Source organism: Lathamus discolor, chromosome 4 (assembly GCF_037157495.1).
Source record: "Lathamus discolor isolate bLatDis1 chromosome 4, bLatDis1.hap1, whole genome shotgun sequence".
Lineage (NCBI taxonomy): Eukaryota > Metazoa > Chordata > Aves > Psittaciformes > Psittacidae > Lathamus > Lathamus discolor.
In genome coordinates this window covers 51,417,662-51,436,062 of record NC_088887.1, presented here as the reverse complement: position 1 = coordinate 51,436,062, position 18,401 = coordinate 51,417,662, and the positions used below count along the sequence as shown (strand labels likewise).

At 43.7% G+C, this 18,401-nt stretch overlaps 1 protein-coding gene across 1 annotated transcript in view; it reads right to left on the bottom strand.

Moving 5' to 3' along the window:
* ARHGAP6 (Rho GTPase activating protein 6) overlaps window positions 1-18,062 on the bottom strand; it is a 329,447-nt gene extending 311,385 nt beyond the window's left edge. Inside the window, exon 1 of the mRNA XM_065677454.1 lies at window positions 17,357-18,062. Coding sequence (XP_065533526.1) covers window positions 17,357-17,845 — 489 coding nt within the window. The 5' untranslated portion in view covers window positions 17,846-18,062. The remainder of the gene's footprint in view (window positions 1-17,356) is intronic.
* Window positions 18,063-18,401: the final 339 nt, after the last annotated feature.

Sequence of the window (18,401 nt, the reverse complement as noted above, 5' to 3'; positions counted from 1 at the left end):
TGAGGTATCACTACAGGGGCAACATCTGAACTTGGTTTTATGCTTCCTCTTTGGGTAATCTCACATGTAAAGAGTGTCAAACTCCCTTCACACTACAAGCATGATTGAGTACTCTAGTGAGGTATAGCAGGTACTAAAGAAACAGACACTGTAAAGATAAAAGTAGACTGATACTTAAATTGGTTTACTTTTCATTTATTAATACTGCTGCTTCCCAGCACCTGGCACCCTCTCCTCAACAGTTTATTAGGGTTTATCAGATTTCTTAGCTTAGTCAGGGTGTCCACGGCTGCACTACTCTGGGACCTCAGCAGACTGAGTGCAGCAGCCCTACAACACATCAGCTTCCCAGCTTAGAGATCTTTACACAGCGCTGCACTGTGCATCTAGACATACTCTCCAGACAGGGAAAATCCAACACCTATGGAAAGGAAGCCAGGAAGATAGCAAAGATCAGTACATGCAGTATTCCTCCTATCACCTACTTACAGCCAGGAGCTAAAAGAAATTACTTTTATTCCCTTTTCAATACAAACCACAGCCTGAAATCCTATGCAGAATTCTATCTTCTCAATGGCTCTGGAATTCTCTTTCCTTCTCTTTCCAACACAAAGCTGCTTTGCTTATTATATTCATGCTCTGCAAACACTATTCGGCTTTGATGATGTCGCCTTTTCTATGTAGCTTTCAACTGCATCAAACATTAAACATATCCCTCCCTAACTAGTCCTATCCTCACAGTCTCTGTACAATTCCTGGTGTAACTGTGTCTACCTCTTGCCTCTTCTATAAAATTTCTGGAAATACAAAAAAACATCTCTGGTGTTTACATAGCATCTTGTGCTGTGATGTCTTAACCTAAAAATAGGGTACCAAGACACTATGGTAATGTAAAAATCACCTCTGCAACTTAAGGTGACTAGTGGTGCAGGGTTCCCTATAGAAATCCTCTGGATTCCGTGTGGATTTTCCTGCTGTCAGATGCCCATTTCTGTCCCACAACCCCCTCCAGTCAGGGAAGAAACAACAGACACTCTTATCACTCAACTTTACTGTGTCATCCCTAATTTGGGCATAATCCCAGTTTAAACCAGTTATCTAACAGCTAAATATAATTTCTCTAGGCTTTGTAGTATCCAGAAATAACTAATGCTGTATCCTCTTCCCCCATCAGGGAAACACCCAGCAGCACTTGCCAAATCCCACCTAACCCCACTGCCCTACTCAGTAGGGACATTTGGCACAGAGACCTAGTCCTCAGCAGATGTTTCCTATGCTCCTGCATAGATTAGCCACCAAATCCACAGGTTTATCTGCAGCTCTGATTTTTTGAGCCTTGCCCCTTGCAGGTGCTTCAATGAGCCACCCCAGGCAGCTCCTAACGACCAAGTGATTATCTGCCCACTGCTTCTGTCCCACTCTTTGGGAGGAAGCCAAAAGATACTCTAAACTGTGAATGCTCTAAATAAAATATATTTTTACAGAATGGAAGAACCCCATTCCATAGTGCCAGGGGAGGAAGAAGGAAAGAGCAAAAGCTTTCTTAGTCACTGCAGTAAAATCCGCAGCTGATCCTTTTTCAGACTGGGTAAATTAATTTCTCCCTCAATGGTCTTGAGCACCGCCTCAACTCTTTTAGTTCAAGTATTTCCTAAAAAGCTGGGAAGAACAAAAGCAAAACCAGAAACAGAGTATTTCCAGAGTTATCCTAATACAAAGCATGGGAAAAAAATATTCTTCATTTCTTCCAAATTCACTATGTTAGATCCTTTTCTACACATTGATGTTGTGCCAGTTGAGCATAAATCACCAATTCCTCACTCTGAAGTAAATGCAGAAGCCCTCCAGTTCTCTCCAGAGGCAATTTGATCTCACAACAGCTCACAGGCCTCCTTGTTCTGAAAACTCCTCAGTAAAAGGAATTTGGAGGAGTTTAGTAGGGGCACCTAGCATCATCTGAATCCAGCATGGAGGTCCCTGGTGTGGTGGCATAGGCAACTGTGGAGTGGCTGTGCTGGAATGTAAAGCAGTATCCCACTGGCTCACCACACTGAGCACTCAAACACATGTCTGAGGAGCCTCAGCTCTCACCCACCCTGCTTTGCAGTGTCTCATCTCCAGGAAACCACATTTCATAGCTGGGAGATGTTTCCCGACAGAACAAAGAAAGAGATGGACAATAAAACCTTGACTTACAAGAGATGTACATTACTAAGAAACAGTGCATTTTACGTTATTTTTCTTTTCCTTGGCATTGCACATTGAAATTTTGTATAAGTAACATGCAGCTTTTTAGTAACTTGGATTCCAGATGTACTTAAGATTGTTGTGAAATGGCAAAAATAGCATTGTTCCACGTGGCAATGCTTCATGGAAGAGAAAGAAACAGACACAAAGAATATTTTTTTTCCATGCAAAAAATAACAGAGCAAACATTATGTGCAAGTCTAGAAAGAAACAATATATGTATTAAATATATATATATTTTACAGGCAAAAATGTCTTGTCACAAAAATTAAGTAATTCCCCTGCAGTTCATAATACCCGCCACCTCAGAGCATCTCTAATTTCCTTTTCCCTTAATGTGCTCCTAAACTCTTCCCCTTCCTCTCATCAACCACTTAAAGGCTGGCTCTCCTGGGCCCCTATCCCTCACAGAAGGTGTGCTAATATAGAGAAGCAATTCACAAATTCCCTCCTCAGGGTTCCATTCCAGCATTCATTAAGGCTTGCAAAGCAAATGAGAGCACTTCACCACTGCACAGAATTATCTCTGCTACAAAGGCAAGTCACAGCAACATAACAACTTATCCCAAGTACTTTGAGTGCATCAACACAACGGCTACACCAGGTCCATCTCCCTCTATGCTCAGTGGTCACCAGATCTCTGCTAGCCATCCCAGTATTTCCTAAACCTTCCCAGGTTTCTGTAAAGGCTGGGTTACAAAATAACCAAAATTAAAAAAATAACGTTTGGCTTGATGGGAGGTCCCATCACATTCCACACATGCTGCTTGTTCTGTGTCCTCCGACAGCTCAGCAGCTGCTTCTCCTGCACCATCACCCCCAGCCCTCAGGCCTGGAAGGAGACCCCTTCCCTTGCTCCTCTGGCCCTTTACTGCTGGCTGAAAGGAACGTGCCAAACAAACTGCCCTTTGCTTTTCCGCTTTCAGCCTCTTCTAGGCGTGGATTTTCTTCCAAGAGGAGCCATCAAGCAAGCCCGTCTGTAGCTCCCCCTGCTATCTATCTTCTACAGGAACCTTCCACGCTCTCCTTGGGAACATCCCAACTAATTGTTCCCTTCCGGCCTTGTTCTGATTTGACCCAGATGCTGCCAACCATATTTCTCTCTTCCCCTTGGCTTCCACTCCATCTGCCTGAGTTAGATTCAGGACAAGAAGAGCTCCTGCTTTCCTAAAAATGCTTTGGTCCTATTTTAATTAATGGGGCCAGTCACCCTCTAGCACAGCAATATGGTTATTAAATGCCTTTATCTCAACCAAAGAGCATATTTCAAAAAACTGTAAGGAAGCCAAAAATAAATAATTCACTGCAGAAATCTCATTCTCCTCAACTGTAATTCAAGTGACATCTGAAGCCTGCTATCTTCAGCTCCAAAAAAGCTGAAATCTCATGCTGAACGCTAAGTCCAAGTAGCTGGACTTGGTCCAGAAGAAGGGCCTCCAAGAACTCTATGCACTTAGGAAAGGTGTCCTGCCATCTGAGACCATGGAAAACTGTGTAGCCACCACAACCTACGGCCTGTATGGCCATAAAGATGAGCTCATCTCTTCTCCCAGTGTCTCTACTTCCAGGGTGCAACAGCTCTTCAACCTACCAAGCAATCAGTGGTCTCTCTGTTCCCTACCCCCGCCACCAGGATTCGGAAGGCACGGTGTAAAACCTGGTATTTTTGGAGCACAGCAATATGGATCATGCCTCATTATCTCTCCCCACTCCTCGTGCAGTGACACCTCACTGGCTCTGCTGAGGCTGCAGCCTTCAGAATACAGGGAGGAATTCCTCCGTGGAAAGCAAGCTTCCAGCTTCCAGTCAGTTTGTCAGAGTCATTTCCAAACAACTAAGCCCTCAAACCCAGTATATAAACACTAGGGAGCTTTGTTTTCTAAAGTCTCCCGGAGTGGAAGCTCTGACAAATACCGCACTGCAGCATCGTTCCCCGAATGTCCCCTCCAGGCCAGCTATCATGGGGACAGAAGGAGTTACCAAACAGCAGCAGATCTTCCCGTTTTAATTCTGGCACTTATGCTAGATCCTGTACTCTACAGCAATCCAGATCTCCATTTACCATCTGAGTGTATAAGCTGGATACTACCAGATCAAAGAAATAAAGTACATACATTTGGAATTTAATAATGCACTGATACAGCCTCAAGACTTGCTTCTAAAAAACAAGCAGATGAGCTGTCACAAGCTGAAAACAACAAATGACAGTAGGAGGCAAATATAATATAGCAAGCTGCACTAAAGAACATAGTAATCACCACAAAACAAGCACAAATAAAGCATGAACAATATTTAGAGAGACAAGTTGAAAGTGCTACTGAAATGAGAAACAGCTCAAGAAAACATATGGACAAAACATAAGACCCCCTTTACTGCTAAAAAATGGTATTTAGCTGTGTGGAAGGCCTCAGCAGGATAGACCTCTTCCTGTGGGAAGGAAAAAGAAAGGAAGGAGGCTCTGATTACTGTAACAACAAAACTAGGATATAAAAGATCTAGAATAGGATTTCAAAAACTATCTAAATGATCTAGGAGCTCGAGGTTCATCTTCAGAAGTGAGACAGGGGCTTTGGAAAATCTCATCACTAGAGATGATGGTTGGAACAGCAACCTTCCATCTTACCAAGCCACACCATGGGTGGAAGCTTCCCTGAGGGCCACGTGGCACAGTAGGCAGAGTCACAAAGTGCAGAGCAGCACCAGGACAGCATCCCTGGCACAGCACTCCCAGGAGAAAACCAGGACGTCACGCCATGAGCGAGATGGGGCAGGGATGCCCGAGCAGGAGTTAAAGCTCTCCTCTTCAAGCAGCGGTGGCACTTTGGTGGCAATCCTGTTCTCTAGTCCTAATGAGGTTTTAATTTACTACTCATTTCTTACCTTGTTTCAGTCTTCTCCCCTTCCTTGTCTCCTTTTATTTGAACCATGCAGCTGTAATCCACAGTCACCTTTTCTCTCCTTTTACTTTCTTGTCCATTCAAGGAAAAATGTACTTATCGAGACTGCAAAAGCTTATGACTCCAAGCCATCAAGCCTTTGTTTTATCGTGGGCAAGGTCCTTCTGTCAGCCCAATTTCACACTCGATGTTGGAGGCTGCAGCTGCCTGACAAAACCTCTGCCAGCTAAATGGAGGCTTGCCAAAATCATTTCTCAAGAGCAAGAAGAGACACAGGAGATCAAATGTTGACCAACATACTCAGGAAGCTCAAAAAAACCCACCACTGCATTGCAAACAGCAGCAAATTACAACCTGTGCCCCTTTTAAATAGCAGCATGGATGCATTTAGTTCAGTGAGCCAATTTGATACCAGCTTTTTCTGGGCCATGTGGCCCCATCTGCCTATTCCAGTCTAGTTTAGCTTTGACTGATCTCAGTTGCATAACTGTACCCTTAAGCTCTTAAATTGTAAGGTCAGGATCAGGTTAAACTGCTGCTGTGTAAAGCAATATAGGCAAAGCCTCAACTGTCCTACTGCCACACCTACTCTCCTGTGTCTCTGATGCAATTCCCAGCTCAAAGCTCAACAGATTTCCTTTCCTTCTCAAATACCTCTTAAATTTCTTTTCTTCTTCTTTCATTTCTCTCCAAGATTATTTTTATTCTTATAATGCACTCAGGAAGATGACAAAAATGAGATCTAGAAAAGCTAAATTTTAAGGAGTGCTTCTTTACCATCATTTTACTACAGGCATTGAAGTGTTTTAGCACATCATAAGGGCTGTCATGAGCACAATGAACTACCACGAAATGGGGCAGGGAAAGATGACAGCGTTTTTTGCCCAGTGTTTAATATTTTTAAACCTAAAGTGAAATAACTCGGAAAAGCAGACAGAGCTCAATTTCAGAGCAGGTCTCAACAGCGCACTGTCCTGGTAGATAACTTGTAAGCCCTGGGCTTCCTAATGCTGGAATATGCAGGCAGGCTTAGTTAAATGAGCTGGCAGGAAACCTACCTGGCAAGTAGTTACTGAAGCTTCCATGCCAAATCCCTGCTGAAGCTCTGCTACAGCACTGTCACGCTGTCTCTGCAAAACACTTGAATTTGAGAAGGGTTTGGTTGTTTGGGTTGTCTTAAATTTTACTGACATCTTTAAAAAAAACCCACCCTGGCTTTCTCTGCATTTGTAAGACACCAGTCATGTAGCTGCAGTGTAACGGTAGCGTATGCCATGCAGAGCAGTAGCACAGCAACAACTTTGGAGAACAACGCAATGAAAGAAATCACTCTTCCTATAAGCCTGCTTCAAATATTGGTGCTGGAGAGCATCATACTTTCTGAAGTAACCCAGTAACTTCTGTTCCATCAAAGGTATGCTGTAGCACAAGGGAACACAGCAGAGTTTTCATTCTACTGTGGAAAGAAATAATACTCAAAGTCACAGAATCACAGGGGAAAAAAAATAGGTCAGAAGGGACCTCTGGAGGTTACTTGGTCCAATCTCCTGCTCAAAGCAGGGCCAGCTTCAAAATCTGATCAGGTTCCTTGGCGCCTTGCCCTGTGGAGGGTTGAAAATTTTCAAGGACAGAGATTCCAGAGCCTCCCTGGACAACCCATTTCAGTATTGAACCAATCCTGCTGTGAGTGGGTTTTTCCTTAGATCTGCTCAGAATTCCTCTTGCTGAAACTTGTGGCGGTCATTGTGAAACTCTGACAGCACCCAGCTCCATCTTTTTTCCTTAGTCCCCATGTAGGCAGTAGAAGTGGAATTAAGGACTCTCATCCCCTAACTGTACTGATGGCCCTCCACTCCACTTGCTCCAGCATATCAACATCTCCTTTGTCCCAGATGTGGACTCACACAGGTGAAGTCACTTCCCTTGAACTGCTGGTTACCTTTTTGTTCATACAACCCACTATGCAGGCATCCTGTTATCCACATTACACACCTTCCACTGCTCACTAACTTATCTAATTGGTTTTGCTCTGATCCATATGAGATGATGTAATTTACATGTATCTGGGCTAAAAAAAACCAAACAAAAAACACAGGCAGGAGGCTCTGATACACAGTTCATTCCAAGAAGGAATCACATTAGCTCTGCCGCAGTTGAGGAGCAGTTTATGAAACAGAAAGGCTCCATCTGAACCTTGACAAAGCGCGGAAATGGTATGTGCTCAGACCTCAAGCAGAGAAAAGGATCAAGAAGCATTCTGGACAGTGTGCCAGAGATTCTTCAAATATGCACATTCACTAATGTAATCTTACTAAGTATTCTGCTAGAAAGTTGCTTTAAACCCCTTCATACAGGTTGACTGAGAATTACATCATGTTCCTTTAGTGAATATAGAATTAAGGCACATTATCCGTGGAAAAAAATAAAACTTCTAAATGTGTTTATTGAAGTAATCTGTCCGTCTGATTCTCCCAGCTGCCTATGGGTCGGTACCAGCCCTCTGGAGTGGCCTACTTTGTATATCATTTGCAAATACACAGAAAGACCTATGAGACGTGTCCCCATGGCATGCTGCTACAAGAGCCATCACTCGATGCAGAGACACAAACACATGCTTGAAAAACAGTAGTGAAGCAATGAGCACACCATATTTTGTCAGCAGAAATGTTATGAAATAGCCACAAGAAAACTCAACCATATTGTTCTAATTTAAGATAGAGTAGATAGGGTCTTATTCTGCAGCAAGAAAATGTAATCTATCCCAGTCTCTCTTTCCTCACTGCCCCTTTCAAATAACAGTCTGCACTGTCATCCAAATTAAATTAACAGCTAAACACAGCTGACTTCCAACCAGGATGTTATAAGGATTTAGCTTTCCTATATACGCATACACTTACAAAAGAAATTGTGGTAATGAGATCGAGATCAAAATATTGCCCAGAATCCTCTTAATATTGAGGGCAGGGAAAAGGGAAGAGGGATTTCTTTATAAGATAAGAAGGATAAATATGTGATACATACAATCAAAACAACATTTGAGAAGTTATAGCAGATGTGTTAATCTGTGTTCTTCGGCTTCAAATTCTCCCATTTCACTTAAGTGTCAGCTTCTACCAGAGCCTGACGGCACTGTATAAAGAAACAATTGCATATCTTCTAAAAACAGAAGATGGTGAGATCTCTTGCACAGTTTGCCCAAAGACTCTATTGTGCCTAAACTCTTATGGGAATACAATTCAGAAAGGTTTATTCAATAAATTAAAAGAAATACCTCCTACGGGAAGCAAAAGACATAACAGAATGAAAAACATTTCCTGTAGGAGGAATATTTTTAGACTTTTAGAGAGAGAAGCAAATGAAAACTGAACAGAGCACTGCCAACTGGTTTCTCACCACATTACTCTCAGTAGGGTGCAACTCAACTGAAATTACCCTTCAGAGTAAAAAGAAAAAGACAGTGCTCAAAAAACATCTTGCCATATTACAACAGTGGCAGAAAACAAAGGGATAAAGCAAATAAAACCTGAAAATAGCAATGGAAAAATTTTATTAGTCTTTCTCTTACTAAATCAGTTATAGATGTTCAATGGAGGTACAATCTCATCACTGAAAATCAAATCCAGGAAGCCAGTCTCTTGGAGAAGTGTGACTAAGGGAGTGCAAAAGTAATCCTAATCACGCTTTAAAAAAAAAACAACAAACAAATCTTTCATTTGTTAGCAAAGTCCGTATCATACTTTGTACTTTGCTGAAAGCCATTTTGTCCATTTATGAGACAAACCAGTTGTGAGAACAAAAGGACTCATTAACATTTGACTTGGCCAATCCAAATAGTAGGCTACAGCTACAGTAAAGCAGCTTTTTATTTAGTACAAACTTCAGGTGATGAAAACAAAAGAAAAATCCACGTTATCTTCCTTTTTAATATTTGGCATGGAGGATAACTGAAAATAACCAACCCTAACTATTCTATGACTCAGCCCTAATCCAACCCTAACTATTCTATGATTCTATGATTCTATATGCATAACAAGGACAACTAGAAATGGATAAAAGACAAGCACAACCTGAAAAGGTCTAAGTCTGAGGAACAGGAAGCCATAAATGAACACGGGGGAAAGAGAAAAGCAAGATCTACCCAAAGTTCTTCCAGGTTCTCAGCAGCCACAGGCAGAGTTTCCACGTGGGCCCAAGAGCTCATGTGCATCCTTGCTAAGTGCAGTGCTCAAAAGCCTCCTTTTGACCTTACACTGTCAAAGAGTCCTTATGAATAAATACTGTAAATCAAAAGGTCTTTTCTTTGAGAGGATACAGAAGAGAGCGAGTAGGAAGATCCAGAAAAAACATCTCTGGTTTCACAACTTGGGAGGCTGATGCAAGCAGTTCCCATAGCCAGAATCGTGAGGATGATGACCCAGGGACGAGAGCTTTAGGGTGGGAAACTGATGTTTGTTTTTACGGGCCAGAGACACAGTACCTAACCTACTTAGCTCCAAAAACATGAACATGTGGTACCCACATCTGGTTCCAGTATGACAATGTGGCAAGCATCAAGCACTGGAAGCTCATCAAATCCTTTAAAAACACTCTTAACCCTCCCGGGGATTTACTAACTTATTGCTGACAACCAGAGTGGAACAGACATGTAACTTGAAATAGGCAGTTTGTACACATCTAGGAAAAGCTGAAACTCCACCAGAAAGCCTGTGCATGCTTTTCCATTAATATGCATTATTGCTACAGGAGAAGAATAATTTATATATATATATGTATGTATGTATGTATATAACAAGCACAGCTTAAAAATCTGCACAAAACAATAGATATAAAAGCTTTCAAGAGAGGTGAAGTAAGATTCCTAGTACTGAATGATATCTAAAGGCTTTGCTTCCTACCTGATACTCTGTTTTGACGAGTATTATTCACCAACCAAAAGTAAAGCACACAGTTGAGTACTCTTTCAGATCAAAATCTGACAGCTCAATACCTTGCAAAATTGGACAACAAGTCATAATATCAAATTCCAATGAAGTCTGACTTTTGTTCTTACCTCCTTATTGCTCCCCTTCCAGTTTCCATAAGATGAAGGAGTATTTGGCCTCTTCTCCCGCCATCCAGATATCTGATTCAGTTAAAAACCAGTGTAACCCAGGATATACAAAAGCTATGTTTTAAAAATCAGCTTAATTCCAGTGATCCTTATATTCTCAAATGCTACACTACACAGCCAGAAAATCAAATATGAGCAGCATTATATCATGTTTAATGAGACATCTTTGTTAAGATAGTATTGCCATTATAACCTTCATTTTCATTACCTTTTTACATTAAGATGTCAACGCTGCAGCTCTGAAAGTGATATGATTCAGTACACAACCATGAGCGCTCAGCCCTAAGTGCTCAGAACTCCCTGCTGGTTTCCATTATGATATTTACATCTGGAAGGAAAACAGAATTTCCCAAAACATGCTTCATACCTATATGCTTATACAGCCACAACACTGCAAAGAGGGATGACCTGAAAAGTTCTCCACCTGCAAATCGTCAGAGCTGCAGTACTTGTCATCCAAGAGAGTCTGCAAAGTTAAATGTGCTGCAGCTCTGTCATAAAGTCAAGACAGCAGGCTGGGTTGTTGATATTTTAAAGGCTGCTCAAAGATACTTTACAGTCTCATTTGTATTATTTTCACAAGTTCCTTTCCCATTACTTAAGCAATGCACACTTGGGGAGAATTCTGTCTGTCCTAGCTGTCAACTCCCATATTTTCACCAAATGTCTTCAGACGTAATTTAGTTGGGAATGGGAAGGGAGCATTTGCCAAATTCAGAAATATTGAATATATTTAGTTACTTTAATGGCATTCCTCTTCATATGAGACCCACAACATTTCTGCCCACCAAATTTTGCAAGTATAGAACTCTAACAACATTGAATGGGACAGACTTAAGCTGAAACTAATCTGCTTGTCTAGCGTTTTAGGGTGCCTTATGGAAGAAAATAAAGCAGAACACAAATATCAGCACACAAAGTTTTTCACTTTTTTTTTTTTAAAAAACAAACCAAAACCCTTCCAAAATATATTTTCCACTCATCTTATTAGAAATCCTCAAAAGGAAAAATGACAAGTTGGCAATTTTCATGATTGGGGAGCATCCAGTTTTTTAACTGTTCAAAGGAAAACCAAAAAACCCAAAGCGACAGAAACCCATTTAAACATGATAGACCCCCATTTTGGTCCCTGGACAATTGATCAAGGCTCTACATGGCAATATGGACACATCCATACAGAAAAACGTACAGGTTAGGTATCAAAGTGCTTAAGGATAAGTACAACAGACACTGAGCTCACACTTCAGCTATGTGTCACTCTTCAGAGATCATTATGGCAAAAAGATCAGCTAATGCTGATGGCAATTTAATACACTCCCTGTGATTCCTTCCCGAAGACAAACAAATTTTCCCTCTGATGGGGAAACAGTTCTCATCATAACAAGCCACACAACAAACAACAAACACAGGCAAACGCAGAAGCAATGAAGTCTAAAACATGAGGCCTAGAGTTCAGCTAAGATAAAGCCTGCAAGACTATCACAACTGGAGAGCAATAAATATCGCACTGTCACAAGGGAGGTATTCTATTAAAATATTTGCATGTATGGAGTTAAATGAGTTTATTGGGGAGTACTGACTCTTAGATGATGTGAACTACTGCAGCCTTCAGTGTCAGAGCCTTATCCCCAGTTCCAAGTGCAGCAGCTTTGCTTTTACATCTCAAAAGGTTCAGCTTAACCCCTGGTTTGACAAACATGCTGTCACATCAGCACCACCTGAAGAGCAACGCCTACTGAAAACTGGGGAAAGGATGCCTTTGCTTACATACCTCATGCTAGATCTTTTGAAAGTGATGCAGCATGTATACCTCTATTTCACATTTTCTTCATCTTAACAGATAGGGGAAACCTGCCTCCTTTCTCTCTTTTTTCCCCAGAATATATATTATCGATCATTGCTTACAAGCTGAATAGGGGAAGGAAAAATAACGAACTGCTCTCCCTTCTCTAAATTCACAACAAACAGGTTCTGCTCCTGTAAATTTCATTACTCAATCCATCCATTCTCCCTACAAAACAACTTGTCCCACTAACCTCAAAGGAAAATACTCATTTGAAGCACCCAAAAATATATATCCCTAAGGGAATGTGACCACATAGTTTGCCCAATTTTTAAGGATTTTGCTTTACCCTTTACCTCTGAAAGCATTTTTCATGCATGTCCCTCCATCAGCATAGTTTTGAAGCAAGCACTGGCTGTAAAAAAGCAGAAAGAAGTAAGCTAGCCATTCACAGCAATTTGGAAAATTGGAGTTAAAATTAATTTGCAGAAAAACAGTGATGCTCAAGAGGAAACTTTGGCAAACAAAGAGATATGGAAAGAGGGAATCTGAGACTGCCTTCCCAATGGATTTAAGCTCTTGAAGTGTCAAGCAAAAATTTATGGAAGCTGACCTCTCGAGGCACCTATCAGCTGAAACTGGTGTTGTGAGTGCTCATACTTCCGACAGCCATGCCCTAAATGATCACTCCATATGACTCAATCAGAAGTTATAAAATAATTTAGCCTAACTAACATTGTTCTGATATTGCAGATGAGCATCTCCAGCATCCTTGCTACTAGCCTCAGCTTGGCCAGCCAACAGCTCTGGAGACACCAATACAACTCCTGGCTTTTCCCCCAAGACCTGGTGAGGAACCAGGGCAACCTTCCCTCCCGCACCATGGGAAACCCCTCACCCCATGTGCTCAACAGAAAGCCTCCTTGAGCAAGCAAGTAGGTCAACTGCAGGCTCTGCCAGGAGGAGGAAGAAGTGAGGAAGGGCTGAGGCAACCTGCTGCAGCAACCTGACAGCAACAAGGAGCAAGCTGACAACTAATGATGCTGCCTCCTGCTTCCCAGCAGCTGCAGGCTGCAGGTGTTACACCACCATTACTTTAAAAACAGCTCTCCCCCAAAAGAGCATATTAGCTGGAGATGTTAATGTTTAATTAGTCAGTAACACACGGAGTATGATAACAAAATAATCAGGCCATATAAGTTTAAGTGTGTACATTTGGTTTATCATAATAGACATTACTCGCATACATTCACATGATGTGCTGTATTTGTTATACACACGCTGTGGCTTTCCACTGCTGTCTTTACAACAAAAAAGTAAGCAGAAGAATTCACACAACTCAAGACTTCATGCCAATCTATTCATTTTGAGCTATTTTGGACTTTTCATCTGGCAAAGGTATTCCCGTCAGCCACTATAGAACACTTGCACCCTAAACTTGCACTAGACCACCCACATACTTAAGCATAAATGTATGACTAAATGTTGGCAGAATCAAGGCATTAAGGTATCTCTACACATTTTTACCACCTTTTTCCATGAGTTGTAGTTTACTTAGAGAGTCACAACCTTATTAAACTCTTAATGAAAGCATAATAGTCATAACAGACTTAATTTTATAAGTGAAAGTTCATTTTCTTTAAAGAAAATGGCTTAAAGGGAGAGCTGAGATCTCATGGGAATTGAGGATGAGTGCTTTTTCCCCTTGTTACAAATCCCCCTTGGCTCTTCCCCACTGAGACTACTGGAAATATTGGCACTGATTTCAACAGACCCAAAAATGGGTTTTTTATTTAAGCAGCTTATACATGAGCAGATAATAGAATGGGGAAGATATGTTTGTCAGCATAGTAAAGCTCTACTAAAAATTATCTTTACAGTCGTAAAATATCCTTGTGAATAAAACTGCATGTCAACAAAGAAGAGACAGATCACCTGGGAGTGGGAGACACCTCTATCACACGATGCTCTGTATCAAAATACCTGTGGATCCAAGAATATAGGTCTAACACCTTTTTTTGTATAAAGCCTTTAGGTGTGACCCGCTGTTGAAACTGGAAATACCCTGTGCACTCTGGTGTTCCATTAGAAATTGTTTACGAATGGCTGTGTGAACTGAGCTGAAACCTTTCCATCCATCCTCCTCCTGACCTAATAGCAAAGCTATTTTGGCCTCATACACAGAAATCACAGATCAGCTGGTAGGGGAGTGCTCAGCGCACACTTTAAAACATGGACACAGCTGGGCTAGGAGCTCCTGCCCCACAGCCCTGTAGTGCTGGGTTGCCCACGAGCGGGATTGCCCAGTTCATGCTGCAAACAGCATCTTCACCGTGTCCCGATACACATCACCACTCAGATCCAGCTTGTGACAGGTGAAGGAGGTCCAGTTACTATTCTGGGGGTTTCTGAAGAGAAAATCCCCATGGCATTTTTACATCTCTTTACTGCTTTAAAGATTAAGGTATGGAGAAAAAAATAATGCCCACATATATCTCCTAAAATATTATTTTTAGTGCCTAACCCTTTCTCTTGCACAGTGGCTTTACAGAAATATTTTCCAAAAACTACAGTTTTTTACTGAAGGTGTTAGAATGAACATAAGCAAAACAGTTTTTGCAATAAACGCTACTTTTATTACCCAGCTAATAGGATGGGAATTTGTAAGTCCTCAAACCAAAACTTCCATGCTTGCAGTCATCTACTCAGCTGTCTTTTACAGCTGAGTAAAATCATCACCACAATGTATTTCATTTTCAAAGCTGAAAAAAATGAAACTACGGATTTCCTATTGAGAATGCAATGATTTGTACAATGGGACCTTTTAAAGTTGCAATATCAGATTTACTTCCTGTTCTCCGAGTAAAATGTGCTTTTTTTCACCTCCTCCAGCACACTTGCTTTGCCACAGCTAAAGTGAAGCCTCAGAGACAGAGAATCCTTCATGTTCTAAAAACTGAACAAGTCATTGTCCAATAAAGACTAAATAGAAGCAAACGTCTAAGTCCTTTATGAGAAATGCTACTTTTGTGATGAAACCAAACTGTATTATCATTAGGATGCACGCCTGCAATAAGAGGGGGAATATTAGAACAATAATGCATGTGTAACTTCTTTTAAAATATAGATTAAAGTAATTCATACATGTCATTGCTGATCGTTATAACTAGGTTAATATTTGTATAATGCCTTGAAAATAGCAATGCTGAAACCAGCAGGTATCCGCTTATATGGCAGCTGACATACAACTCCAGCCCCAGCGTGGGGACATAGCACAGAGATGTGGGTAGTCACTTATCCTGACAGCACTGGACTCAGACCTGTTCTCAGGTCCAGACTCAGACCCAGAACTGATTGTTTAGAATCACATGGAGGGGTTTTCTTCCTAATGTAAAGGTGATTATTTTTTTTAACTACACTCACACTTGTGCTCAGTAACAATAAACATCAGGCCTCATTAATAGAAAAGATGACTCCAAAATATAAGACCATACTTTGTTAGTGTAAACACCCATTTCTGAAATGTATGAAAGATTCTTACCCGGGCTCAACTGTCAAGAAAACAACAAATTGTCAAAGAACAGTGCTGTAACACCACATGAAACTGCACTGAATCAAATTTAACTATACATTACATTGCTATACTGCAATTGTGTTATTAGTAATATAATACGTCCCCCAAAAAAAACAGGTTAGACTACTAAAAAACACTAGATATATGTCAAATTAGGAAAACAAATCGTACTTTTGAATTTGCAGCCTGAAGATGTGCCACACCACACAGTCTGACAACACAGAGATCTGAAAATAATGCCACAAGTGTTCAACACCTTCGTGTGGATTCAGTGAAAACAGGGAGATACTCTTACGTCTGTGGACTGGAGATCAACCTCTGATTCTTGGGCTTAGTCAGGGAACTCTGCATGGGAAATCTTGCATATCTTTCTTACACTTCTTGATGTTTCTTATCAAACTATAAGAGGATGAACAGCCAACTTACCCTTAATTAGTGTGAGCATCTAAAGGTCATTACACACTGTCTCAGAGGAGGTGTTTTGTCACTGACACTGCAAAATCCTCAAAGCCCGTTGAAATCATGACTTTTTAACCATCTTACAATTCAAGCATCGAGCTGAAACACTCCTAAGGGTAACTTCTGGTCATGAGACTTGATACTAATCTAGTTTTGAAAAGGACTAAAAGTCTTCACTGCCTCTTTCAACGCCATGCAGCATCATGCCTGAAGTCATTGCCCAAGCACTGACACTCCAACCCAAGTGGCAATGGGTGACCACTTTTATACCCCAAGATACCAGGAGGATGCAGGGATTTGTTCGGTGTCAGGGCAGCCTTTACCCTCATAAACTGCTTTTGGTGATCATGTGCCACCATGGTGCCTAGCTGGGCTTCAGATCCCAGATCACTGTGTAAGGCAACGATTTTTCATCCTTCTTCATCACTTCTGCATCCCACTGGAACAATGGGGCTGTTTCATTGATTGATCTAGTTAATACTGGCTATTTATAATAAATAAATCTGAAATGGAAATGGAAATAAAAAGGAAAAGGCTGCCTGCGACCCCAACCCAAAAGCTCCATAAGGCAGTACTAAACAGTTAAGTGGGAAACCTGATCGCCACAAACTGGATGGAGCATTTCATCAAACAAAAAATTTCTTCTTCTCCCACTACAAAGGGCGGTGCATGACCAACTTGCCGAGCAACAGCTATCAAGAAACAATGCCACATTCTTTGAATACATTTGTCCACATTGTACAGTATCTGCAGCCCAACGTCGACGACATCCAAGCTAAACGAATAAATATTTGCATTGCAAAGTTGGATTTGTCTTGGAATACGATCGCTCCTCATGTGGTTTTGACACATGTGCATTGTCAAATAAATCACAGCTCACTGTGTGTGCACATTAAAAATAATTTGTATATCTTGTTAGAAGCCATCACATACATCTCTTTACGAGGTGTGAAACTGGCAGGGGGAGGCTTTACACACCGGGAACAACTGCAGATGCAGCCCGTCGAGGGAACATCAAATGCTGCCATCGCCCCACCAACATTGTGGAGCTCCGTTCCCCATGGCGGCCTCCATACTACGGCCGCCGCAGGCCGGGCTGTGCGCTTTCCTCCCGCGGACACTCACCACCGCTGGGGTGAGGCGCAGGTGGGAACCCCGTGGGGCCGCCCCGTCCTGGCAACAGGCGGCCCCGGTGCTCGGCAGGGCCGCCCCGACGGAGCGCCCGGAGGGAGCTCGGGAGAGGGCGGCGCGGCGGGTTCCCGTCCCCGGGGGGAGGCCGGGCTTACCTCGGATTTCCACACGACGTAGGCGGTGGGGCGAGGGCCGGGCGGCGAGGGCTGCCCCTTCCTCTGCTGCAGCCAGCGCCGGGGCGATGAGAAGATGCTGTTGGCAGGTCCGCTCAGCGCTGAGGCCGACGGGGTGCGCGCCAGGAAGGGCAGCTCGCAGCCGGGACTCCGCTTCCCTCGGGGGCTCTCCTCGTCGAAGAGCACGCTGCCCGGCGGCGACCGCTCCAGCGGGGTGCTGGGGGTGGAGAAGGAGGCGCCGGAGGCCGGCGGCGCGCCCCGAGGGCTGCGACGGTCCCCCGGGGGGCTGCCGGCCGGCCGCGGCGCTCGGCCCGCGCCCTCGCTGTCCTCCCGTCCGCCGCCGATAATGGCGGGGTCGAGGCTGCGCGTCTGGCGGAGCCTCCGCTTGGAGAGGCTCTTGGCGGCGGCAGGGGCGGCGGCGGCCGGGGAGGAGCAGGAGAAGACGCTGCTCAGCAGGCTCTGCGCCGACATCGCGGCGGCCGCTGTCCCGGGCACCCCGGCGGTGACCGGGGGTCCTGGGCTCTCGGTGCCCCTGCCTCCGGGAGCGGTGCGCCTCCGGGGCGTCTCCCGCGCCCGGGCTCAGCCCGCAGCAGCGCGGCCCGACGGCGGCACCAAGGGGCTCATGGCGCCCGGTGCTCCGAGCGCTCCGGAGCTGCTGCCGCCGCCGCGGTCACTTTGTTGGGAGGGAGAGGGAGGGAAAGGGAAAAGGAAAAAGAAAAAAAAAAGTTACTAGAGAAAAGGGGAGGGAAGGAGGCAGCAGCGCCGCAGGCTGCCAGAGTCACACCCCCGCGGCCGAGATGCGCACGGGAGCCGCTCGCCTCGCCCCCGCCCCGTCGGGTCTGGGGTGGCAGGGCCCGCCTGCTTCCCTCCGAGGGCGGGAGACCTGGTCCCCGTGTGGCCCACGTCGGGGCGCGGCGGCGGGCAGCCCCACCAGGCTTCGCGAGCACCGGGGCCGCGGCGGCCGGGCGCTGCCCGGCGCGGCCCCGACGGGGCGCTGCGGCCGCACTGGCACCGTGCGGGTGCGTTT